The sequence below is a fragment of the Alosa sapidissima genome, chromosome 13 (genome assembly GCF_018492685.1).
Source record: "Alosa sapidissima isolate fAloSap1 chromosome 13, fAloSap1.pri, whole genome shotgun sequence".
NCBI lineage: Eukaryota > Metazoa > Chordata > Actinopteri > Clupeiformes > Clupeidae > Alosa > Alosa sapidissima.
The window spans coordinates 30,561,773-30,589,696 of NC_055969.1; the positions used below are offsets into that span (position 1 = coordinate 30,561,773).

Below are 27,924 nucleotides of genomic sequence, written 5' to 3' on the forward strand. Positions count from 1 at the left end.
AATGGTCTGAAACTTCTCAGGTTAATAGATATTATCAATATGATGATATCCAGAGACCCTATGGGCCTGCCTGGCATAGCGCCACCACCTGGTCAAGCAGGAAAATGTGCCAGAAATTGGTAATGCCTTTATTGGTTGATCTGAAACTTTAATCACAATAATGATATCCAATATTTTGTATATTCACATGTGTAATTCACATGCCTAATATATCGCCACCATCTGGCCAAAAAGTGTATCAGAAATGTTCTTTGCTTAAAATGAAGAATCTGAAATTTCTCAGGTTAATATATATTATGATTATGATGACACACAATGGACCTGCCTTGCATTGCGCCCCCACCTGGCCAAGCAAATAAATGTGCCAGAAAATAACATGCAAAAACAAATAGTACACACATCAAATATGTACATTTTACAAATGCACCACATCGGTGCTTTGTTGGATTCTGAAATGTCCCGGGTTGCGGCCCACAGGTGCTCGGGACCGCCATTGCCGCTTACTGCTATATTTTATATTTATAATTTATTTATTTTGTCAGCCAAATGTAATGTGTTTTTTTTTTTATATATATATATATATATATATATATATATATATATATATATGACAGCACTTCATATGTATGCTACTAAATTCACTGTGGATGCTGTATGTTAGTTTTCTAGGGAACCGCCACCGAATGAATGTCACAATTACCAGAGCCAAATACAGCCTTTTCGTTTTGGGACACCTGCGCACCCTGAGGGTAACATGGGCATGCACATCCATAGCATTCATTGAATATTTTATTTTTTTTTAACACATTTCGGTATTGCCCTGATAATGCTATACATTTTCCCTTCTAGGAACACAGCGACTGGAAGGCTTTAATAGAGGATGCTGAGAGCCGTGGGACCATCATAACAACAAAGGAGCAGCATTTCAAAACCGATGCCCGAAAAATATTTAAACGAGATCCTCTTCCCCCTCATAGGACACAAGATTGGCCTTCAAATCCCTCCAACAGGTCCCAGTTGTCACGATCAAACACCACGCCCCCCTACTCAAACACCTCCAGGGTCAACTCGAAATTCAGGGCTCCACAATCCACAGATCGGCCCCGTGACCCAAGGTCCAGTAATACATCTTCAGGAACGATTCCCTCCAGGCCGGCATCTTCCTCGACAGCCAGGGGACAGGATCCCACAGATCGGCCCCGTGACCCAAGGTCCAGTAATACATCTTCAGGAACGATTCCCTCCAGGCCGGCATCTTCCTCGACAGCCAGGGGACAGGATCCCACAGATCGGCCCCGTGACCCAAGGTCCAGTAATACATCTTCAGGAACGATTCCCTCCAGGCCGGCATCTTCCTCGACAGCCAGGGGAAAGGATCCCACAGATCGGCCGAGAGACCCTCGGCTGCAGGGCAGCTCCTTGAACACTGCCCCTTCGAGACATCCGAATCTCAGTGTTAGCAGGGACAGGCATGACTCTTATGAACATGAGCGACGGCGACCCAGTCCGAACGATTTGGTGTCGAGTTCCACGGTCGAAAGAAGCAGCTCCTCTCATCGGACCCCCTCAGATTACTCGAGGAGGGAGAGGCACTAGTATCTTTTTTCCCCTTCTTTTTTAAAAACCTTATCTCCACACTGGGACTTTGTGGATATATACTTTGTATATACTAACTGTACATACTTTGCCAGAAATAACATACTTTTATTTTTATCTACCTTTTAATTGTGAAAGTGTGTTGACACTGTTTTGTTTGTCTTTTTCATATCTGTTAAATGGCTGAATAAGACTATGCTCGCACTACCCATACAAGATGCATTAAGTTGATCTTTATGTGATCAGTCACAGTCTCCATCCAAACAGAAAGGCCTTTCAACAGGGACATGCACAACAGACACCTGAAGACCCTGTTTTTACTGGTGCTTTTGTGCTGTAGGAAAATTGTAGGGAACCTGAATTTGCACATAGTACTTGGCGCTTCAAATGGGCAAGCACGTTTTATAGGCTTTAGTACAGCACGGCTTCAGCAGTGGGCCTCAGTTTGAGATTCATCGTGCCTTAGTTTCTTTGAAAGGAAGTTCTTTTTTTAAAGAAAGAAAAGTTTACAGGAAGGAAGAGTGGTTTTATAAATTGCGTTCAGTTTGTTTGTCAGTATTCATCTGTATCTGACTGGACTGTGCTGGAGTCTTTGTAGAATTAAATCCAACTACTTGTATTTTATGTCTGGACGCTTTGGCTCTCTTCTGTGTGTATGTTGTGTGGGGTCAGGCCAAAACCTGAACCAGAAGAGTTCTATCAACATTCTACTCGCACTTTGCTTTCTTTTTTTTTTTTTTTTCTTGACCTTGGATTGTTGTAGCTTTTCTGGTGTTGGTATTAATTCATACATGGTGCTTTTCTTGTCAACACTGGAATTATATCTTTGTTATATGGGCACATCTGTTCATTTAGACAAGAATGAATGTGACGGTATATTGTAAGTTATTTTTACTTAGAAGTGATTTTAACCCCTAATGTTTGCTCATGTCCTCTCCTGACTTTTCAAAAGCTCCTCTGGATGATCACATTAGCTGAAGTTAGAATATTAAACATATTCACAGTTAAATTTACAGATCACAGGTTTTTAGCTGTGATTTAGCCTGTCAAATACGGCTATGAATATACTCTTTTTTTTTTTTTTTTTTCTTTTTTTTTTCCAGGGTGACCGAATTCCTGAGTGCGTTAACTGCTTATGACTAAAATGGGTTATGAGGCTATTTTACTCTCAGCCAATAGGTTACAGTGCAGAATTGTGAAGTAGATTTGCAGAACCAGCCATATTTGTTCACTCACTCTTTCAGTCCAATCATTTCTGGAGAAGAAAGCCACACTCTCCAAAGTACCAATGTCTGCGTAAGGTTTGTTTTGGTGGATGTTTTTGAAGTATACTCATTATTAATGATGGAAAATTATAAACGAGCATACTTAATTAATTGAGAGTCCCTTGGTCTGTACCATGATTATTTTAGAAAATGAGAACTTCAAAATGATAATAGCTGATGTTCATCCTTAAGTAACACATTATAGGAATTCCCTGTTTCATCAATTTGCAACATACTGTGTAACATTTGGCGATAAGGGTAACCAGTTAGTCTAAACACGCACGATGCAAGTTGGGCAGGGATAGAAGGTGACCTGGGGTGAGGAAACTGACTTCATACCATGCAAACAAGATCATATTATGCAAATGAGAAGGAAACACCGGAGCTGGGAATTTCTCACTGTGAACAGACCACTCAAACCACCTAATAACACTCCATCTGAATCTCTGGGGCCTCCGTCTTCCTATACGTCACATGTCATTACATCACATCACATTACATCACTGTGTAGTGTGTAATTATATTCTGGTCTTACATTTTTGTACATTGATAACACATGAATACTGGCGTTTGACCCTTGTAAGGTGTTCGGGTCTACTGGACCCAAGTGTGGGTGGGTGTCTGTGTCAGTGTGTGTGCTTGAGTGTGGGTGTCTGGGTGCGGAAATGTTGTCTTTCTGTACCTACTATTCCCACACAGGGTTACAAAAATTGTTGCGTTTTAAGCATTTTTACCTGTTCTGATGACAGATAAATTAAGAACAAAAAAGAATATAGAAGAACAAGGAGATGCAATTTTGTGAGAATAAGGATTGTTTTTCCTTGGGAACGCATGCCACGGTCAGTATAATTTAGGGCTGAGTGGTGCGGGTCATTTGGAGGCTCTCAGACACATTAATCACTGGGTGCAGGGCCATGTTTTGAAGGAATCACAGACACCTCAATCACATGTTTAGTAAAACACAGCAGAAAGATATCTTAGGCGGAAAACCCCACAGAACAGAATTCATGAGCCGAATGCCACTGGACAGACAGAAAACCCTCAGAACAGAACAAAATGAGTCAGTGACATTCGGACAGATAGAAACCCCACAGAACAGAATTCATGAGCTGAATGCCACTGGACAGACAGAAACCCTCAGAACAGAACAAAATGAGTCAGTGACATTCGGACAGATAGAAACCCCTCTGAACAGACTTATAATTCACAAGCCACCCGACAGGTAGGAAATCTTCAAAAAACAAAGTTAAAAACGTGTGGGTTTGTAGATTTTTAGTCCTCGAAGAACAGGCAAAGATGAATTGAGTCAGGTTATTGAATAACAGCAAAAAAGAAAAAAATGATGATGAAAATAATGATGACAGGTAAAATCCTAATCATAAAACTACCTAACGGAATGTATCAATTAATAATGGAAGATTTAGAGACGGGAACCAGTTCCAGCTCGCTAATGAATTTTCATAGCTTATTGAACTTGTATGAACATATGCACAACTAACACATTTCAAGTTTCTATGCAGAACTCTCGATGATGCTCAAAACTGAATTTCAAAACTGGAGTTTAGGATTCAAAGCTAGGATACAACAGCAAGTGTGCATCGCCAGTAGTATACTGTATGCTTGGAAGTGAGCACACACAGAAGCTACCAAAAATGATATCAGAACAAAGCAGTCCAGTGGGAAGGGTCATAAAAATGTATCCTGAACGTCAAGCAATAATCGAAAACATAAATCATAAATGGGTTCTCCGGACTCAAAAAGATGCTACACCATGGCCCAAGGAAGGAACTTTTGATAGTCGTATGCTGGTTCAAATGGAAGAGAAACTTAAGAATTACAAGAAAAATGAGCAAGGAATGGATAGACAAGGGGAAAGGAGGCTTGAGCTGGATACACTAAGGCTATTCGCTGCAACAGCCAATGCCAACTGCAAGGATAAGGACATAAGAAAGGACAAGGAACAGGAAATGGAATCGGAAGCACAACATCTGACAAAAGAAAAAACACCCGGAGCCCCCAGGGTGGAGGAGATGAGACCCCCTCCGTACGCGAAAGTTGAGAAATTGTATAACAGTCTCCCTGAGGCAGCACACACTTCTAAACACAATAAACAAACGGATGGACAATTTCTAAGTCTTGCAGGAATCATTCTAGATGGAACAGAGACAGAGTTGGCAGAGTAAAATTCAGAATTAGGAGAAGAGGACGGGAAGAAGCCCGAGTGACTCACCGACGGCCACCCCGGCGCCATGCGTTCTCACCTCCACCATCATCTTCATCATCACCTTCACCGCCCCGTAATGTTTCCCACACCAGAACACGACGAACAGGAAGAACATCTGACCCGGATGAAGTTGAAAGAGACCGCATAAGATACATGGACAATTTCAGAAAAGCCATGAGAGCAGCAGAAGCTAATGCCGCAGAACACATTGCAATAAAAGGGGCCTCTGACCCACAAACAAGAAGAGCATCTGACATGGATGAAGTGGAAAAAGACCGCATAAGATACATGGAAAACTTCAGAAAAGCCATGAGAGGAGCTGAGACTAACGCTGCAGCACATATCGAAATGAAGGGGGCCTCCGACACAAAAGAGTTCCAAGACACAACTGAAAACCAACAGCCAACAGTAGCCAGGTCTCACTCTGAGCCAACACTCTTTCCACCAATGCCCCCACCACCAACACCTCAGGAGACAAAGGGGGGAGCCAGGCCTAAAACACAGCAGCTATGTGAACAGTCTGACCAAGGACATACAAGGAGTGCTTTCAGCTGGGCAACCACCACCTGTCCACGGTCCAACTCACAGGCATCTCTAGAGAAGCACCTGTTGCACGCTGCACACCAACCAGTTTCAAGGAGAAGCTCTCTCACCCTGCAGGGAACAGGGAGATATGCGGATGACACCCAAGGCCCTGTCGCACCCAGGAAGGGAGCCTCTTTATCCCCCAAAGTTTAAGGCACAGAAGAAGAAGGATGAAGAAGATAATTCAGACACAGAAGAACAGAGCAGGATCATGGCTCCCCTGATAATAAAAAATCAACAGGCCCACTACCAACCATGGTCTCACTCAGATGTCAGTGGATTAATGGCAAGATTACCTGTGCTTCATGATGGCGCAGGCCTGTATATAGGTGAGCTCGAAAGAGAAATGACCGGAAAAACTCTAGCCTTAGGAGACATCAAATACATTTTGAGCATGTCCTTGGGAAAACACGAAACCACAACTGTGCTAGAAAGGAAGCACCTTGGATACATTATGGATGATAATGCTATGGATGGAGTACCATTTGATGGATACCGGACACGGATATGAAGAGCTCTGAGAGCTGCTTATCCTAATCAGTACAGCCCCACAGCAGTATGGATTGACAATTTACAAGAGAGTGAGAACCCAGCTGCCTTTGTGGAAAAAGCAGCACAGAAATGGCGATGTAAAATGGAGCAAGACCCTGAAGTGTCCCATGCTGGCCGATCACAATTCAGACGAGCAATCCTTGATGCGCTACCTCGACCTGTAAAACTACAATTGGAGAATGACTGGCGGCTTGCAGTGATGAAAGGACGAGTTTTAGACAAGCAGTGGCCCACTTTGTGAATCAGTATAGACAATCAGAAGAGAAGAAAAATCAACAAGATCAGTAGACTCGTAGATGTTCAAATACAGGAGGCAACAGGATACTGAAACTTTTAGCAGACAAAGACTTATATCCCAAGGGAAGAAGGGCATAGCACCAGAACATACAGAGTCTATTCCAAGAGCTCCACAACCTGCTACTAAAACTAACGATGTATTTTTTGGGGGATTAATTGGATACAGAAGTGACTGAGTGGAGTGATACAAGCAAATAATTGCTCCCCTGCATGCTATGATTTCAAGACCGGATCTGACAATTTGAGAAACCCACTCACATGGACAGTGGACGACAAGGAAGCCATTCCCAAGGCAAGAGAGATGAATACAGCCCCTCGTGAAGGCGGGCAACATGTCATATTACTGGGTGGATCCACTCAGGGCCCTTTCTTCTCATCTGAGGGGTGCAAATGGTGTTCCTAGTGGATTGAGTTTGGTTTCAAAGCGGCCTGAAACCTCTTCCTATCTGAGTACTGATCTCAGAGTCTATGTGTTGTTCACATACCACAACAGTATCATGTGAGTTTACATGATTATGACAATGGGAACCAGAGGATGCAGAGCTGCACTCGCAGCACTAACATTTGAAATAGTCTTACTTTGGATAGTAATGACTAGGAAGGCAGAGCATGGAAGGCATATTTAACCATATCTAATCATTTTTAGTATGTCCTCTGTAAAACTAAGGACTATAACCATTACACATAAGAAAACAACATTACTTATGATAACAACTATTTTAGTAGGATTAGTAGCCTTAGCTGTAATTGTAGTGTCGTGAATCAACCAAAGACTGTCATGATTGGCTGGTATGGGCTCCTCCTATCATGGAGATGTAGATTTTAGTTCACCTGTCAATAGTGATAGTCTTCCGGTAGGGCAAGTGGAGTTACATTTTTAAACACCAACCGACTCGGAGCCCAGCCATTTGTTTTGAATATTTTGGTAAATGGTATAATTTATCAATTGCTGCTACACTAGTGTCACCAGTATGTATTTTAATTGTGTTGTTTGTCTTGTGTGCCTTATGCAACTTATGTCAAGTTATAGCATCATTTATTTCCACATTTGCCTTAGCAATCAGCAGGTTAGGAAACACTGCCTAATGACATATACTGGCTATATGCAATGACATATTCTTTATGCAATCCTTATGTTCTTATTATACTTTATGTGTTGAAAATGTGATTTCCTTCAGCGAGACTTTTGCAAGCCTCGAAGAGGGGATTGTGTGGCATATTTTTTTTTTGAAGATGTCATGTGTTGCCAGGCAGCAGCCGAGAGATATATGTAGTAAAGTTCATGAAGAGTTCATGTGCAGCCAGGTGGCCAGGCAGAAGCTGGGGGAGGATGTCATGCATGTGCGCGAACGTGACACGGGCCTACTGGGGATTATTTAATAATTTTTGTGGCAGCTCAGTGAGCTCATCTACCTATATGATTTATTGAATATACATTGATTGGATGAAAAAGGGTCTGCCGATTTCATAGGGGGCAGACACTGGGCCAGGGTTGGCCATATGTAAAAAGGAGGTGTTTTTGACCACATACAAAAACTTTCCCCCAAGAGGAAAATCCTGAGAACGTGCGCACCTTCTCCCCAAGGCCTGGGTCGTGGAGTCTCCGCTGCAGAGGACATCCATCATTCGCAACTCCTGCCTGGCGACACTTAGTCTCTGTGCATTTTTCAGAGCTGTACCCAGGAGGACTTGTGAATAAAAGACCACAAGCGGCCACTTCTCATCTCAGACCGTTCTTCGCTGGTTTATGTTCAGAGTGCTAAGTTAAGTTAAAAGTTAGTGATTTTTTCCACGACACCATCAAGTTGATTCGTGTCTTGACTTTGCTTTACTTCCGTGTCTTCATTTTGGTGAAGACCAACACGAACCCCTTCCGCGCTTCTATCAAACTCCGCTCAAGGCTGTTCCACGGGAGGCACAGGAGCAGCGCGCACAGCGCACACATTCGTTGGTGGGATAGGGAGTTTTTATGCTTGTGAACTGGTTTGTCAGGACAGAAAACGCTATTTCTCCGTTTTTTGAAGGTAGGCTATGTTTTTTTTTTAATTGACGCGATATATCCTACCAGTTTAGCCTACTCTTAATATTTGTATCTTGCACTTTGGCCAACATTTCTCACCTCTGTCTGCTCTCTTAGACCTTACATATCCTTTTTCTAATTCGCCTTATTTACCTTGGCATGTTAGGCATAGACTAGTATTTTTGTCTAGCTACACAGCAATAAAGCAGGCAGAAGTTAGTGATGAAAAATAGTAAAATTAAGATTCGCCTAAGTAGTAGCTAGTAATAGCCCACTTAGTAGATTGACTCAATAATCCTTGCCTACCGCAACCTCTCCTTTTCTATTGTGACTTTTTAGAAGTTATGCATAACCTAGTGTTTTTTTTTTCTTAGTGTATGTAGGCCTACATCAATAAATCAGGCAGAATTGGTGGTGCTAACATATTTAGGTTAATTATTTCACCTGAATATGTGCTCCATAGGGCTGTCCTTGAGATCAAAATGAAATTTGTGATCAAAAATGCTATCAATTTGAGCTATGGTAGGCTATATCTCGACAACACCAGAATACATAGCCTATTATTATTATTATATATAGATTATTCTAACACAGCTCTTAACACGCATGCTGCTAACTGCTGATAACTTTGCCTGTCTAACGAATTGTATCTCCGTGATTGACTTTGTTGTGATATGAACAAACTATACTGCTCAAAAAAATTAAGGGAACACTTCAATCATCCACTGGATCGTCTCTGACACTGTTTGGTTCTGAGCACAAGTAAAACTTTTTAGGCGAGTGTTTTATTTTGCAAGAACTGTCAGACATTCTCCGAATGTAGTTTGAGAATGGAGAAAAGGGTGGAAGGTTTCAAAAAACGTGTTTTAACAATTGTGGAAAACTGTAAGTGTTCCCTCATTTTTTTTTTTTAGCAGTAGGCCTATAGTTAATTTGCATGCATGATCAGCCTATTGAACTTAATTTGCGCTGTGGTGTTGATAATGCTAGTGAAGCATCATTAACTGTCATTTTGTGCTACAAAAATCTTGGATTGTTCTGATTCAAGGCCCTAGCCTAGGCTACAGAGGGATGTTTCTGTTGTGTGTGTGTGTGTGTGTGTGTGTGGTGTGTGTGTGTGTGAGAGAGAGAGCGAGAGAGAGTGTGAGCAGGACAGGGTGAGTTTTCTGCCGCTACATGGCAAACTAACAAAAAAATACCATAATGTGAAATAGCAAGAAAATAGAAACGTAATCAAGTCAAGTCAAGTCAAGTCATTTATTTATATAGCACATTTAAAAACAACAGGGGTTGAGCCAAAGTGCTGAACAAACACAAAGAAAAGGTTAGCTAATAAGTCATAACAATAAGACCATACATCTACACAGAGGCCATACATCAACACAAACTAAGTGTGATTAGTAGCAGTGACAAGAAAATAGAGAAGATAAATAAAAATAAATAAGAAAATTAAAACAAGACCAAGAACATCATACTGTATGTCATCTGCATTCCGTAGATCAGGAGCTAGAAGTCTACTGGAGGAAGTGTAGTGGTTGCAGAGTGAAGATGTTTTTTACGGGTGTCGTTAAAAGTGTGAAAACAGAAAGAACTCTCCTTTTTGGAGTTGCGCTGGGCTTATCTTTACTCGGACGCAGCATAGCGTTTAAAAAGTCAAAGTCAAAGTCAGCTTTATTGTCAATTTCTTCACATGTTCCAGACATACAAAGAGATCGAAATTACGTTTCTCTCTATCCCACGGTGAAGACAAGACATATTTTACCAATTTAAGTCCACAGACAAACATAACATTCAAGTAAACAAAAAAGTAAGTAAATAAGAGGGCACATATAATAATGAAAAAAATAAGAGCAGCAAAATTTGGTTTAAATTGTGCATAGACAGTCAATAAAATACTAGTGCAAAGTCAGGCCAATAAAAGGCTTGGGTAGTTCTGTTTGACCTAAGTAAGAAAGAAAGTGACATAGTGGTGCAAGTTATGTAAGAGCAGCAGAAGTGTTGTGTTTTCAGGACAACAACAACAAGTTGTAAAGTGTACAAGTGTGCAAGTGGAGTAGTGCACGCGGCCATTGTGGGTCCAATGTCCAGGATGTTATGTAGCTGAGGGTGGAGGGGGGAGAGGAGGGAGAGAGTTCAGCATCCTTACAGCTTGGTGTATGAAGCTGTTGGTGAGTCTGGTAGTGCGGGAGCGCAGGCTTCTGTACCTCTTCCCAGAGGGCAGTAGATCAAACAGATTGTGAGCGGGGTGACTTGCATCACTCACAATTTTGGTCGCCTTGCGGGTGAGGTGGGTGGTGTAAATGTCCTTCAGGGAGGGGAGTGAAGCACCAATAATCCTTCCAGCTGTGTTCACTATGCGCTGCAGGGCTTTCCTGTTGTATTCAGTGCAGCTTCCGCCCCACACAGCGATACAGCTGGAGAGGATGCTCTCAATGGTGCCTCGGTAGAATGTGGTCATGATGGCTGGTGGAGCACTTGCTCGCCTGAGTTTCCGCAGGAAGTACAGGCGGCGCTGAGCTCTCTTCGCCAGTGATGCAGTGTTGGTGGTCCAGGAGAGGTCTTCGCTGATGTGCACCCCCAGGAATTTGGTGCTGCTCGCTCTCTCCACCACAGCACCGTCGATGGTCAGTGGCAGGTGTTGGGTGTGACCTCTCCGGAAGTCAACAACAATCTCTTTGGTCTTGCTGACGTTCAGCAGGAGGTTGTTGTCCCTGCACCACGTGGTCAGATGGTCGACCTCCAACCTGTATTGAGTCTCGTCGCCCTTGGTGATGAGACCCACCAGAGTTGTGTCGTCAGCAAATTTCACTATGTGATTGTTGCTGTAGGTTTGCATAGGAAACTATGGATACGGAGACGGCTGGTCAAATTATGACCTAGCCTACCCAACAGGGAAGTGAGTTAATGGGGATTTAACTTTTCCCTTACATTTAAAAAAAAAAAAAAAACAAGTCAGTGGTTTTACAATGTTTTGGTTGGTTTGTATACAACTGAATGTATACAAAATGTAAAGTAGCCTAATGGATTAACATTGATTTGATGTGCTGCATATGGGACAATTATTTATAATTATATAAATTAGGCCTATTAACATATTTAAATAGTCTACCTTTAAAAAAATATTGAAGGGAATCCAGTCCAGTAGGCAAGTAGCCTAGGCTATACACATCATACAGGTAAAGAACAGTCAGCTGTGGGGTCTGACTTGTAACCGAAGGGTTGCCGGTTCGATCCCCGACCCAGTAGGAAAAATGTGGGCCGGGGAAGTGGTTGAGCACTGCTCTCCCATGCCCACATCCACGGCATCCCTTGAGCAAGGCACTAACCCCTCACTGCTCCCCGAGCGCCACTGTAGCAGGCAGCCCACTGCTCCTGGTTAGTGTGGTCTTAACGTCTTTACATTTGCACTTGAAAAAATGTGGAGATACCCTGATTAATCAATTAACCAAATGTAATTAATAATTGGGTTCAACTTCACTAGACACACCAGGTATGATTACTGCCAACCCAGTTGAATCTAAACATCACTTAAATGGAACCTGTCTGCCAATGTGAAGTTAAAAGGTCTCAAAAAACAGCACATGATACTGGGATCTGGGACTGATAGTAAAAGTCATTGACATCTAGTATTGAAAGGGTTATACAGCCATTTCTTAGGCGCTGGGACTCCAACAAACCATGGTGAGAGCCATTATCTACAAATGGTGAAAACTCGAAACAGTGGTAAACCTTCCCAGGAGTGGCCAGCCTACCTCAATTCCTCCAAGTGCGCATCGGCAACTCATCCAGGAGGTCACAAAAAAAAAACAGACTAACATCTAAAGAACTGCAGTCTTTGCCTGTCTTAGTTATTGTCAGTGTTCATGATTCCACAATAAGAAAGGGACTAAAAGAAAGGGCAAAAATGGCATTCATGGGAGAGTTGCAAGATGAAAATCACCGCTGGCCAAAAAGAACACAAAGGCTCGTCTCACATTTGCCAAAAAAACGTAGGCCTATTGACTTTTGGGATAATATTCTGTGTACTGATGAGTCAAAAGTGGAACTTTTTGGACGGCGTGGGTGTCATTATATCTGGCATAAAGCTAACACAGCATCTTACAATAAAAGCATCATACCAACAGTCAAACACAGTGGTGGTAATATGATGGTCTGGTGCTGTTTTGCTGCTGCCTGGGCAGCAAATGTAAGGTTTTGGAGTGGCCTAGTCAAAGACCTGACTTGGATCTGATTGAGATGTTTTGGTGGCATGACCTTAAACAGGCGATTCATGCTCAAAACCTGCCAATATGGCAGAAACTCTCTGAGTTTTGAATCAGTGAATTCGTTTTTTTTTTCTACAGCACATGCCATGTTTGTTCAGGGGACCACTTACCAGAAAAATAAGAGAGTGTAATGACAAGCTGTAAGGGTTTTGGGCTATAAACCATTACAGTAAATGCATAGCTGAAGCAATGGCCAAAAAAGCACATACATATGACATTGATGTTGGATATCTATACTGATATGGACTGGGCAATGTGAACGACAGGATGCCACAACGTTTTTTGGAAGTGAAAATAATCAACCTACAGAGGGCTGAATTCAAAGACCCCCGAAAATGTGAAAAAATGTATGTGGCAGGATAGCTTAGGCCATTTTGTCTAAGGCCCTGTTTACACGACAATGCTCGCAGGTGAAAACAACAAAATATTTTATCAGATGTGCCTTTCGTTTAGATGGCGACAGCGTTTGGTAAAAGTACTGAAGTATTTGTTTTTAAAAGTACTTGAGTATCAAGAGTACAAGAGTAGCCTACATTTTTTAAATATTGCATTACTACTGCCACAGTGCTTACATTTATGTATAGAAACGTCCTAGATGGAGTTATGGAAAATATTAATGTTAATACCTTGGAGAATGTAAAAGGAATTGAAAGTAAAATCAAGTCATTTTTATCTTTTTACCGTTTTGCCAGGGATGGGCAGTATTGCTAATACATGTATATAAAATACGTAGTTCAAATACAAAATACTATTTTGTAATTGAAACACTTGAAGCGAAAACTATCATGAACTTGTTCAGAAAATTGAAATAGTCTGGCGAGGTGGGGCCACAGGTTGGCACATTCCCGGGATGGACCTGCTGCGTCTTCATCCATTGTTTCGTCCATGGTTTAGTCTCTTATCTAAATCTGACCATGGAGTTGACTTTGGCGGAAAGCTGAAGGTGATTGCTGATAGGCTGTCCCAATCAGTGGCGCCTGCACAATCCAATCACGTTTGAGAGGAAAACAACAAATTGAAGGTTTCCGAGATTTTTCTTTTTTCCTTTTTTTTAGAAGAAGTAACGGGTACTCACGGTTATGGATAGAAATGTAGTGGAGTAAAGAGTACAATATTTGCCTCTCAAATGTACTTGAGTAAAGTCATGAGTACTCCCCAAAAATGATACTCGAGTAAAGTACAGATCCCTCAAAATTGTACTCAAGTACTGTACTCAAGTAAATGTACTCCGTTACTGTCCGGCTCTGATTATTACGGTAATTTGCCTTGATTATTCAACAAAACCATGGTTAACTGGTGTTAAATTATCCTTGTCTCACTTGTCATTAAAGTTAGCCAGCTTGCATCATGTTCTATGTAATTACAGTATATACGTTGTGTACACCTCCCTCCCGAGACGTGCTAGTGAGAGACCTAGCAGCCTGGGCTTGTTAGCTCGATTGCTAGTGTGCTTGACTCTCGACAAAGTCCTTTCAGGCAAGTTCCTCCACTCGGCGGCCATATTGTAATGCTTTTTGGGCACTTATCGGGCATGTATTTTGGCAGAACTGCGTGTGCGCATGGCTTCACGACATCAACCTTGCTCCAGCGGCGAGATCACAACACATGATTGGCGCGATGTATTCACAACACACCACATGATTGGCACAATATTTACTTTTTTGCCGCAGAAGGGGCGGGATATGTGTAGTCAACTGCCATATTGGTGTTACAAACTAACCCCATGCATTTCTATGGAGGATTTTTGATTGCTGTGTCTCCTCATTAGAAAGGCTCTGCTCTCGATCTGAGGTGGTGCGTGTGTGCATGCATGCGGGTTTGAATTGGGACGAGTGCAGGGCTGAGCTGTGCAGTAAACAGGTCGCAGGGTGGCGTGACCCGGATCGGGAGTGAGGTTTTAGGGAAGTGAGTGTAACGGTTGCCAGCTAGTATGTAGTTGGCCCTATTAATGTGCTACGTTTTTTTTTTTTTCCCTGGAGGTCGGGGCACCACTTGCACTGATGCAGAGAGGAGAGGCCCCTCTGGAGCCAACATAGGTTCTGCAGGGTTCTGCAGGAGAGAACCGGAAGTGTCCGAGCTCCATTGTCTTCAGGATCAGATTCGGATGGACAAAGGGTTGTGATGGTGGTATCGGATTGTAGCTGGGGTGTAACAGCTGGAATTGAGGTCTTGTCGCTCCTACAGTACCTGCACTCCTGAATGTGGGAGTCTAGTCATGGTTGGGTTATAGCAACACATATTTCTTGCATGTCTTCTGTGTGAGTGGGGAAGCGTTTGTGTATGTGAAGTGAGAAATGCCCTGGTGGGATGGGAAATGCAATAAAGTAACTAAGCTGTAATGTTGACCATGAACCAGTGGACTGTGGTGTTTTTCTCTGGTAGAATGCACTTTGCAGCTGGACCAATTTTGCACGTTGTCTGAACTGACTGTCAGAACAGTAGGACTGAGTAAAATCAGTGTAAATGGAAGCACCAGATGGTCAAGGCAAACAACACCAGTTACAAGAAATGGCCTATACAGGGACCCCTTTCTCCTAAATTAGTCAGGGTGAAACTAAAAACAAGTGCTACGATGCAAATGCAGTTATAGTCAAATGAGGCATAATGCAAATGCAGTCATGTGTATATCAGGCACTTTGCAAAATCCTAGAAAGCAAATGAGCACATATATTTTTATGTATAAATGGAAAAAGGGTTCCACCATTATAACAAGCCCAGCTCAATTCTGTTAATACTCATAGAGCATACTCTTCATCCTATTGCCTGACAGTTCAGTCTAGACATTGTTCCTATTGTATTCTCACTGCAATACGGTGAATGAAAGGATCAACAGTGTCTCAGCATCTCTCGTCTTCGCTGTCTCCATTGGACGCTTGGTTCCAGAGTGCTAATTGAATCACTCTATTGAAAGAGGTTCAGATGTGGAATTTTCCACGACAGATCCTTTCCCATTTCTGAGCTATGAATTAATGAATGGAGCCTGATTGTTAGAGATGGGGAAGCCATTTACAAACATTTTATTCTGTTCAGAAGCTTTGGGGAATTAACTAATGCTGTGATTTCATCGTTGGATGTCTTAGACCCACATCATCAAATCATAGGCATAGATGTGGATGATGATGAGGATGTGGAAGATCGGTAGATTTGTGAGTAAAATTAATCCTACAGCCTAATAAAATATCTGTCACTAAAGCTGACTGTGTCTACATGGAGCTCCAAAAAGGAGCACCGCTCTAAAACAAGCCTGGAGTAGGCAGCTGGCGCGAGAGTGGAATCCTGCCTATGTGAACCCCAAGCTAAGTGTACAAGAGGGAACTGAATTTGCTATAGTGAGTGCAGAACAGGGGTATAGGCTGAGATTCAAAAGGACAGGAGCGCGAGAGGTGCAAGGCCACTTCTTTACCTCATTGAAGGAATTAGTGGAGTTTTGAACTAGTGAGTTAGTATATCTACAACACCATCAAATGCATCAAATTATTGTTGTAGTGTCTTTATTGTATACTGAAAAGGACATGGCTGTAGACTGAAATAGTAAAACACAAATAAGGGCTTGGAACCTATAAGTAACCCATAGGGGCAGCTGTTCAGTGAGGTCAGAGGTCAGAGAGAGTAAATAGAATAAAGACCTAAGCACTACCTATGCATTACCTAGTTTGGTAATGGAGATGTGTGGGGTCCCCATTCTATTCTAAGCTCACAAAACAAGTTATGATTACTTGTAAGAATATAAAAGCCAAGCACAATAAGTCAGAGCAGCTTGCTTCATGAACCAAGTCTGAGTTTGAATCAGTTGATCAGAATTCGACACAATGTTTTGAGTGGTGAATTTTTGCAGTATAATTTGTAAGTATAATTCCCAGTTTACTTTAGGTAGTTTATTACTGTAGTATAAATGTTTGTTTATCCTTCTTCGGACTTAAAATTGGCCCACTTTCAGTTTATAATAGTAAACTTGTAAGTACTGAGAACTATACTGTAAGCTAGGGAAGATACTAGTTATATACTTCTAGTACACCTTTTAGTTAATTATAGTACATTATAGTGTAAGTATTTTTAAGGTGTAAAAGTAGTAAACTGTTAAGTGTACTTCAAGTGAAGTTATAGTTGTAATGTTTACTAATACACTGCATGTATCTTACTTATTTACTGTATATACTGCATTTATATCACATATTCACAAATGGCGCAGGCCTCCATGCAGGGTGTCAACTGGCACATTGGGAGCAGTTTTGGGGTTAAAGGAATGTTCTGTAGCAAAAACAACCTAGGGTCTGCGCTACATTCATTAATCAACTTGCTAAGCCTTCCTTCATTGTGGCTGCAACAGGAAGCTAAGGTATTATAAAAACACACCCTTCATAAAATAACATTTTTACAACCTTTCGAAACACAAGATTTACAATACTTCGATTTGTCTGTACTTTCATTAGGTAGCACCGATTTTGTAAAAACTTTTTTCTAACTAATTGTACTCTGTTACATAGAGCAACAGGAGCATTTTCAGTTTTTTTTGTAGTGACTACAACAGACCCTTAAGATGTTAAAAGGCAGCCTGATACTACACAGACTACTCCAAAGCTGCCCTTTTTTTTCTTGAGTTTATTGAGTGGTGCCACAATATAATATAATAGCCTCAAATCTAACTGTCAGTAAGCCCATCAGCCCTAGACTCTATACTATATAAAGAATTAGTGGGTGGTAGGTAGGCCATGATGCCACTGACTGCACTTGATCTTTTTACACTCCTCTATGAGACTACTGTATGCCCAAGGAACGTCAGTTCAGTCTTGTAAAAATACATCAAAGGTGCAGAACAGGAGAAAACTGAAAAGTGACTTAAAAATATACAGGTGTAGTAATTAATATTATAAAAATATTTTAACAGAGGTACAGGTGCAGAACAGCTGAAGATTCAGTTAAATATTTCAGCAATGGCACAGGAGAAGAATACAGGAAGCTGAAAACAACAACAGTGGTGCCTCATTTCATTTCTGTGGCAAAGGTGCAGCAAACAGGAAGCTGAAGTTTCAGTTCGTTTTGCAAAAGTAGCAGTGTGCCAAAGAGCACAGTCTCACCTTGAGTTTACTGAAGGCACAAAATAGTATTGTTTCAGGCCATTGGCTCATTGTGATGTGTCATATCATAGATATGTAAGGGATAACGCCCGACGAGGTGTCCATTATCAGAAATAAATGGACGACGTGGTGGCGTTGCTTCCGCAAAGTCCATTTATTTCTGATAATGGACCCATCGAAGGGCATTATCCCGTTTATACCATGGTCACTTACGAAATAAATAAATATGAAATCAATTATTAATACTAAATGAGTTTTAGAGCTAAAATCGTTAGTTTTTTCAGCTGTTTACAGTTGATTCCATTGTTGCAAAGCCTGCCTCCAGGCTCAACCGTTGTCCTACTATCGTTGTTATAGTTACCATTCATAAGCATTAATATGGAATGGAGATTAAACTTTTTTTTACCAGATCTACTTCATAGGTGTAGTATAGTCAAAAGTTTTGAGACACTTAGAAATTCCATTCCACTCCATTATAGAATACTAGCTAAAAAAATTAGGCAGCAGTTTTCAGATTACATAATGTAATCTGAAAAGTTTCTAAGTGTCCAAACTTTTGACTGTTAGTGTATATCTGGCAGTGTATATCTATGCTTCGTATGACTAAAAACTTAAATTAGTTTCTCCTCAGCATTTTGTATTTTGTTGAGGTGTTGTTTTAATATTAGTTTAATTTTGATGTACATTACGCATTCCCCATCAATCACTTTTGAATTTGGACCCTCCCTTATCTCTATCTGTCGGCAGAGAAATTATGAATTCCTAGAATAATGGAGGCTGGTGGTGCCTTTCAAGGTTGTTTGAAAAAGGCCTTGCCATCTGCTTCGCAAGCTTCATGTGAGATAGATGTGTCTCTTAACCCTTAAAGGTGTAGGTTTTTGAACATTCAAAGTTCCGCAACAATTGAAGGTTCTAAAATTCTATGTTGAATTCAATGAACCCAGATATTCTTTAGAACGTTAATTTCTCAACATTCCCGTCACACCGGTGTGACTGTACTCCTTTAAGAGATAATCTGTGGGAGGCCATTGTAGTATGTGTCTTTCCCGAGGTCAGCCCTCATTGATGTCATCAACTTGTTTCATGTTTTCTCTTCACATTCTGTGTCTTCTCTTTGCTACTTTAATAAATATACTACAAATGTTCACAAAGGTTTACAGCTTTACTGTTGTGGTTGTTTCCTGCTGTGCAGGATCTATGGTTGGGTAGTAATGTTGTGTTTAACAGTTGTTGGCAGACAGTTTACATGGAGTGTCTTTTTAGATACCAGGTACACCATGCAATGTGTGTTACAGTAGCTACAGTTTAGTTTCATCCTAACTAGCCTGGAAAGCAGGACAGTGTAGGGTGGCTACATATCAGTTTCTAATATGTCAATGCCTACCTTCTTTCCTCCTTATTTTCCTTCCATCTTTTACTTCCAAGCCTTTCCAATGGATACAAATATTTTTACTTCTTCAGTTACCCAGCTGCTTCATCAGAATTTTTTTTTTTTTTGTCATATGGCAGAATCGTTGTATTGTGATTAGGACTGTGGAATAATGATTATTTGGTTGATTAACGTGTCATTTGCAGTCAGTTTAGTTTGTAGTTAGTCAGATTAGTTGTTTGGTGTAGACAATTATGATAATAGATATTCAGTTCACTGTTGTTGAGTAAGAAACCAAAAAAAAAAAAATCAGAATTGTATCAATTGTTTATTTAAAGTTTACTCAAACCGATTGATGAATTATCAAAATAGTTAGTGAATAATAGTTAATCTAAACTAATCGATTCATTTTTGCAGCTCTAATTGTGATCTAGGCATCTTGGGCAATGTGATTCCCACCCCTACTATAATCATCAATTGATGATGATCTGTGTTCACTTCACTTTCAATTTTTAGGTTCAAGTCTGCCAAGTATGCCCCCATCAATTGGGGTGATGAAGGACAGGCAGTAAAGGAATTGATGTTGGCCATATTTGGGAGAGCACTTTTCACTATTCACAGTAGGGATGTAATGCCTTCTCTGTAAAGGAGCTGAAGTAACAATCCAAGAAAGGCTTATAAGATGTATAAGACAGAAGCACACTAAGCTTCATTAGAGCCATCTATGACATTCTTACCCAGTAACCAGTAGCTTGCGAAGGACCCATTGATTATTTTCGCTTTGACAAACACTAGCAACCCTACAGCACATACCCAAGTGCTGCAAGGCCAGCCTCATCCAAGGAGACTACACCTGGAGGCATAACCAGATGCTTTGGCAACTTGGGCTGGTGCTAAAGGAAAGGAGGACTAACAACAATGCCCTCTTTCGCAACCCTGGGCCTTTTGGAAGCAGGAAAAATATCAAAGAGGGCAACTGCAGGAAAGAAATCAAGCCTAATGAATGAACTCCAAGACTGAGAGATGATGGTGGATCTAGACCAGAGATCTTTATAACTAGTCCCAAGCCATATCAGATCTGTGTTCAGCCTCACAAAAATGTTGGTGCTGTTGGTGTTACAGAGGAATGCTGTTTATGAACAGAACAACTGTAGCCTAATCCAATCTAGCAACTGAAGCAACACAAAAAGGCTTGAAAACACATTGACATTTGTGGCCATGTCAACTACCAAACTTCTTAAAGGGACATGAGTCTGAGGGCAGATCCCTGACATGGTTTGAGGTTGCTATATTCCCAGTGAAGCAGCAACTGGCTCTGGCTACTGGCAGTTTACTCTGATGCCCTAAATGTTTCCAGATGGAAAAATCCTGAATTTTCCTGTATGAAGTTCCCTGTGAGTTGTCTTGCTCACCATGTCTATGTTATGTGTTATGCCCCACACTATAATAATTCTCGTCCTATTGACAGTGACAGCTTGATACCGTTTTTAAAAGGATATTCTTGGGCTGACAATCAACCCTGTGTATGTGTGTGTGTGTCGGGGGGGTGGGTTCAAACACTTCACCAATTAAATGGATGGTCCAAAATAAAAAAGTACATGTTTTACTTTCCCCTCTCCTCCAGCAGAGACAGCGGCAGTGGAGTCACCTGTTGTTGGTCACGTCCCTCGTGTTCCATTAAAGAGGACCAAATATGGAGAAAGGAGTGAAATTTGGACATCTGAAGCCTGACTTCGCCAAACTGCGGGATATATCGTCTCTTCTCATCAGTAAGAACCTGGTCAAGATCAAACCAGATGGTGTGGGTGGTGTCAACCCACCTGATCTGCCCTCAGAAGAGAAAAGACGACCAGAGAGTCCTCGTCCTTCAACCTCTAACTGTGATCAGACATCACACTGGCCAGATGAAGAGGTAGATGACAATGAGCCACAGCAACCTGTAATACGAGGGGTAAAGGATAGGAGTGATATCACCATTTTCGTGATAGACCATGATGATGATCCTGAGATTTCAAAAGCCCCAAAAGGCTTTGAAACTGAGACTGGCAAACCTAAATCAAACCTGAAACAACCTTCAAAGATACCAAAGAAACCACAAATACCTATCATTCCGGCGCAACCTCTCCGAAGGAGAGGAAAAGCTTACCATGTGACTCAGACAGCAAATGTCAAAACGAATATCAAAGCGCAGGTTCATACTCCAAGCACTTCCTGTGTCAACAACCCTGCCATTGTTCCCACTAAGAATGTCCAAGACTCGTCAATTGGGGAGTTCTCGAGATTGAGTAGGCGTAAAAGGAGGGCTTCTGAACAATCTGAGGATTCCTTGAAATATTTGAGACAGCTGCGCCGTCATGGCCAGGAGGGGCAGGAGGTGAAGAAATTTAAAGCTGCCTCCTCCCGTAAGAAAAAGGGCAAACGTTTGAAGAAGCTGCAGCTAGATCCTCAGGAAATGCAGTTCCACAAACTGAACCGCGATCAGCTACAGAAGGCGACTGCAACTCCCTTGTCTCCAACTAAGCATACCAAGAAAGCCAAACCTTGTGTCAGTGAAGGAGAAAAGCATGTGATGAGTGATGAGAAAAAGGGTAATAATACTGTTTCAATACCTGGAGAACAACCTGTTCAGTCTCTCTCTTCACCCCAACCTCCAACATTACAAAGATCCACCTCCTTGCACGAAAAGGATGAGTCATTGAAAGCTGGCATGTCTTCGATGTTGACCACCACAAAGATATTTAGCCCTAGTTCACGCAATGATACACTGATGAAAGATATGACGAAACTCACACCTTCCAAACCAAAGATGGGCCACCAAGCCCACGTGCCTCTGCCGCTTGTACCACCACCACGACTTCCATCAGCTCAGCCTGAATTCAGACACCCTCCCATACCCAAAGTCCCACCTTTTCCCCCTCAATCTGATAAGCAAGTCTACGAAACTTTTCCACAGCCACCCCCCATAGACAAGAGGTATCCCCGCACTGAAGCATTTACGTCATCAGGGAGACAGAAGGCGTCCATTCTCAAGGAAAAAATTCTGAAATGGAAGTACAGCTTTTTTAAGGACTATGAGCAGTTTGGTCCTCCAGAGGCTCTCTGTGATCTGCCACTAAAGCTGGTACCACGGACCTTTCAATCATTTAAAGACTATTACGACACATTTTTCCCACTGCTGCTTACCAACACATTTGAGGAGGTTTGTCCTACATTGTGTCCTGTATCCACATATACTGTATACATTACATATCATGTGTATTGGGCAATTCCACGGAAAATGGACTATTTGTCACATCCATAATGCCAGTGAAATGCCTTGGCATTTGTATGATGTGAATGATAACATTCATTTTTTGTGCATTTTTTGTCATGTACATTCTTTAGCCAAAAAATAGCAAATGCTCAAATTTCATGTAATCATTCACATCATACCATACCATCACATTTTATTGCCGTTATGGATGTTACAAAAAACATAATTTTCCAAGGAATTGCCTTATTGCAATCTGCTTACAGGTCTGTTTTCTATACTAGAGCAGAAGTTCTCGATTCTTCCCTCCCCTTCTGTTCTTTTTTTGTTTGTTTGTTTGTTTCTCCTAGCTCTTCATACATGTTTTATTTCATCATTAGATTGTGGAACGGATCACACCTTATTAAGTTAATTTGTGGATTTTAAATTATTTTGAGTAATTTTGTTTTAAACTAAATTGTTATTATAGTAATTATGTTTTTATGAAATGTGCTTGGAATACAGTCATCAAGTTGGTTTAGAGGTATGGATGCCTGATTGTATTTGCAATTTTTGTACGCTGTTTGTTGTGTTCTAGCCTTTGTTAAACAGTCTCATATTTTTTTTGTACAAACTATTTGTCTCTGGGTCAGGGGTGCGTTTCCCAAAACCATAGTTGCTAACCTGTTAGTTGGCAATGGGAAATTGCATTGCAACCAACAAAGTTGCTAACTTAGTTAGCAACTATGGTTTTGGGAAACGCACCCCAGGATAGTTGTAGTTCAACAATGTTTTTGGGGATTGTGGTCTGCATTTGCTAAAATCTTGATTTAGCTAGATCCACAATATAATAGTTAATCCATAGATGTGTTATCTGTCATTATGACTGAAAGTTTGATGTTGGACTGTCTGTCAGTTCCTAAGACTTTAATTAAGTGACCATTCCTTAATTTAAGACTCAATCTATCAGAGTTTATCTTGAGTGTTTCATTCTCATGCTGTTGTTCCATGCTAAAAGCTATATCTAGCATTTCTACATTCACACACACAACGTGGTATATATTGATGGATCAGATTGAAACGAACCCCTTAAATGTATCGAAAAACTTGAATGTATGAGCATAATGTGGTATCTGGATGTTTATATAATCTGGTTTGCTTCACAGCTGGTCAGTGAGTGGCTGAGGGAGGACCGGGTCAAACTGAAGCTGATGGTTCAGTCTGTTGATTACGGGTCTTTGGATACTGGCCTCTTCACTGGCACCAATGCTAATTTTACTGGTAAAACCCCCCCACCCTGTCTTGAATGCCTACTTTCTACACCATCTGCTTCTCTAGTCTTTCTCCTGCATTTGTCTTGCATCTCTATACCAATAAGAATAGTCAGCTGTCTGCCTATGTGAAATAATGGTTTAAGTGTTTGAGTGATTCTAACTGTGGGTATGTGTCTTGAACAGCAAATCTCACACCCCAGCAGGAGTCTCAACAGTTCTACCCAAAAGAGGACGACGTTGTGATCCTATGGCTCCCACAAAACACGGCTTCAAATACTTACTCGCACTTCAACGATGAACACAAACCAGTTGATTGTGAACCACAACCACACTTTGGTGTCGTTTCCCACAGTGAAGTTACAGGTATGACCTGTGATCATATTTCTAGTTTCAAGTTTCTTCTTCTATCATTTTCAGTCAGGTTAACCTGGTCAAGCTGTAGTTTCAAGAGCGAACCTTTTCAGGTCTGATGTGGGTCTTTGGGAGCTTCCCAAACACTCCCCCACCACCTTATTCACTCTTGCCCATAGACTGTAGAATGCTGGATGGGCATTCTTATGTCTTATTGTTATTATTATATGGCCCTGTAGCAAACTGAATTTGGATGAACGAAAATGTCCATGACCAAAAAAGATCCTGTAGAAAAACTGAGAGAACATGGAGGAAATCTAAGATACAAGTTCACCGTTCCATTCTAACAAAAAAAAATAGCAAACTATAATTATATATGTGAGATAAGGATCCACTTCTAAACTATAATTATATATATGAGATAAGGATCCACTTCTCTAAGGTAATTGCTGAAAATAATGGAAACTCTAGGATCTAGGATGTAGGCTTCTATAACCCCAAATCAGAAAAAGTTGGAATGTTGTGAAAAAATCTCCAGGCACACTCAGGTGTGAGAAATCACTGCAGGTTTATTCACCGGGAGCAAGTCACTGGCAACAGCACGTTCCAGTAACACTACTCGAAGTTATCTAGGGCGAGACCCCATCTTATACATGTTGGTTACATTGTGGTAATACAAATCCCATGAGTACAATGTTCTTTTCCAAAACTCCTCATACTTGCAGAAATACAACAATACATGTACACTTCTTGGACATAGCATGTGGCCATAAGTCATGTGGCTACTCCAAGTAAGTAAGATAATTGGTCAATACAATATACATCCTTCAGCATTTTCTTGCCATAGTCCATTTCCTGTCAGGATATTGCTAATATTACTGCCTCAGGCAGAAAACCCTTAACTCGTGACAAAGGGGGTCGCATGACCTTTATTAGAAAGTCATGACACGGAGAGAGCAAATGACAGACAAAGCAAAGTTGATGCCCAGTATTGAATGTATAGAAAAGCATACGCATAATATATGAAAATGTATTATTAATCACCTCTATGTCATAAGATTAGTTAGTAATCCAACATTTCTACTACAATGTAGAATGTAAAATGTTAATAAAAAACAGAATGTAATAATCTGCAAATCTCTTGCAAAAAGGACACAGACAACATATCAAATGTTGAAAATGACAAATTTGACTATTTAATGGAAAATATATGTTAATTTTGAATGTGACAACATGTTTCAGAAAAAGTTGGGACGGGGGTAACAAAATGCTGGAAAGTTGTGTAATGATAAAGAAAACAAAAGGAGGAATGTTTCACAACTAATTAGGGTATGAACACAACACAATTGGGTATGAAAAAGAGCATCCCAGAGAGGCAGGGTCTCTTCAAAGTGAAGATGTAGGGGTATTCATCACTCTGTGTAAACCTGTGTGCAACTATTTGGGGAGTTCATCATCTACAGGTCATAATATTATTAAAACATTCAGAGAATCCAGAGAAATCTTTGCAAACAAGGGAAAGAGCTGAAAAAACAATACTGGATGGCCTTGGACCTCAGATGGCACTGCATCAAAACCAGACTTGTTTCCAGACCTGTCACTGTATGGGCTCCGGAAAACCTCTGATAACCATTGTCTATGTGCACAGTTTGATACTCAATTCAAAAACTGCAGCCAAAATTGTAACTGCCAAATCGGCCAAAATTGTATTGAGACATGATACAGAAAATACCACCATCTTATCTGGGCCTGAGCTTGTTTGAAATAGACTGAGGTAACATGGAAAAAGGTCCTGTGGTTAGACCAATCAAAATGTGCCATTCTTTTTGGAAATCATGGACTCATTTGGAAGAGGGCCTATCCAAGTATCCAACCTATCCAACATGTTTTAGTGCTCAGTTTGAAATCCAACATATATGAGGGTGTGGAGGAGCATTTGTGCCTACAGCATGTGCATCTTAACATTTTGGCAAAGCACAATCAATTCTGAATGAGCAACATGTATTACCATCCAGACAATGTTTTTTCCAGGGAAGACCTTGCATATTTCAGGAAAACAATGCCAAAATGAATTCTGCACATATTTAAACAGCAATTCCTCATAGATAGGTTTAGCATAGGTGCTAAAATGGCCTGTCTGCATTACAGATTTGTCAAATTAGAATGGAATGAAATCGGGGAGTAATGGAACAACATTTCATTCTCAAAACTCTAGCAACTGGTCTCCTCAGTTCCTAAACATTTACAGAATTTTGTTAAATGAAGAGGTGAAGCAGCACAGTGGTAAACATTCCTTGTCCCAACTTTTTTTTAAACATGTTGCTGGCATCAAATTAAAAATGAACATATGTTATATCTCACTACATCCTCCCTCTCTTCCCAGTTCACACTAACTGCCTTTCTGATTTAAAGCTATGGATGCAAGATAACTTTCTAAAACTCAACACAGTGTTACGACCCCTTGTGCTAATTGGCTAATCACGCACACCTGGTGAAGGTGTGTCGGTATTTAAGGGGTTGTTCTCTCTCTTGATTTGGGGCACTTTTCTGTTGCAGGCACCTCTGGGTTATCTCTCTCTCACCGGCACCATCTTTCCATCTTGGAACATCATACTGACTTTGGCATACACGCACCCACATGAATACACTTGCATACATGCTTTTACTTTCCCCTAGACTTTTTGGTAATGGTTATTTATTGCTTTTGGCTTAGAGCCGGGTCGTAACAACAGATAAAACTGAAATCCTTCTTATCAGCCCCAAACCTCAACTGTCCAAATTTCATAGTCTCAGTCTGAACATTGATGGTACAATTGTCAAATCCGCTCCTGTTGTCAGAAACCTTGGCATACTGCTTGACTCCTCACTCTGTTTCGACCCCCACATTAAATCCTTCACTAAAACGGCATTCTTTCACCTCCGGAACATTGCCCGCCTTCGCCCTGTTGCACAAACCCTGGTTCACTCCTTCATTACATTCCGTCTAGACTACTGCAACTCCCTATTCATTGGCCTCCCCACTAAATCACTTCAAAGACTACAATACATTCAGAACTCCGCAGCCAGACTAATCACTCATACCAAGAGATCTGCACATATCACCCCTATTCTTTCTCAGCTTCACTAGTTACCAGTTCTGTCCCGAATCAAATTCAAAATTCTACTCACTTTCTTTCTTTCTTTCTTTCTTTCTTTCTTTCTATTACTTAATTTATTTATTTATGTATTTCCACATTGCTTGATTTATCTATTTTTCTATTTCCACATTGCTTCATTTATGTAGGCTATTTATGTAGCTTATTTCTACATTGTTTCATTCATTTAATCATGTATTTCCACATGATTCATTTTATTTACTTACTGTAAATATGTACTGTGCATCAATGAGGTAGCAATGAAAGGACCCTGTTCATGTTGCACAGCACTTGTCATGACATTTTGAGTCTGTTAAGAGGAACAAAGGCGCAGTGTAGTGCATGGCCCCATAGCATAGCTTGTAAGTTTAGTGCATGCCCCCATAGCATAGCTTGTAAGCCCTAGACCGGCTGTCTCGCGTCAGACAGCACCGTTTTTTCATGGTTTTACCGACCAACGGTATTCCGTGAACATGATCAACTGAGCTCTGAGTTAAAAATGGCCCGAGTTCTCCTTTAAGCTTCAAGCCCCATATTAGTGAAGTTACCCAGAGAGCTTATTTCCACCTGAGAAACATTGGCAAAGTGTGGCCTTTTTTAACTCAACAAGATGCAGAGAAATGAATCCATGTCTTTATCATTAGTAGTTTAGACTACTGCAATACACTTTATACTGGTCTCCCAAAAA

At 41.0% G+C, this 27,924-nt stretch overlaps 2 protein-coding genes across 9 annotated transcripts in view; both read left to right on the plus strand.

Annotated features, from left to right (window-relative positions):
• setx (senataxin) overlaps window positions 1–2,220 on the plus strand; it is a 30,736-nt gene extending 28,516 nt beyond the window's left edge. For 3 of the 4 annotated variants that reach the window (XM_042058422.1, XM_042058421.1, XM_042058424.1), the window contains 2 exons: window positions 662–749; window positions 850–2,220. In XM_042058422.1, coding sequence (XP_041914356.1) covers window positions 662–749; window positions 850–1,596 — 835 coding nt within the window. In that variant the 3' untranslated portion in view covers window positions 1,597–2,220. The remainder of the gene's footprint in view (window positions 1–661; window positions 750–849) is intronic. The other variant, XM_042058423.1, reaches the window with a different exon arrangement.
• Window positions 2,221–8,051: 5,831 nt separating this feature from the next.
• LOC121679600 (probable helicase senataxin) overlaps window positions 8,052–27,924 on the plus strand; it is a 32,263-nt gene continuing 12,390 nt past the window's right edge. Inside the window, exons 1-4 of one of the 5 annotated variants that reach the window (XM_042058425.1) lie at window positions 8,052–8,543; window positions 20,873–22,447; window positions 23,644–23,758; window positions 23,935–24,114. In XM_042058425.1, coding sequence (XP_041914359.1) covers window positions 20,942–22,447; window positions 23,644–23,758; window positions 23,935–24,114 — 1,801 coding nt within the window. In that variant the 5' untranslated portion in view covers window positions 8,052–8,543; window positions 20,873–20,941. Of the gene's footprint in view, window positions 8,544–18,810; window positions 20,643–20,872; window positions 23,022–23,643; window positions 23,759–23,934; window positions 24,115–27,924 lie in introns of those variants that run through there. The other 4 variants (XM_042058427.1, XM_042058428.1, XM_042058430.1 and 1 more) reach the window with 4 other exon arrangements.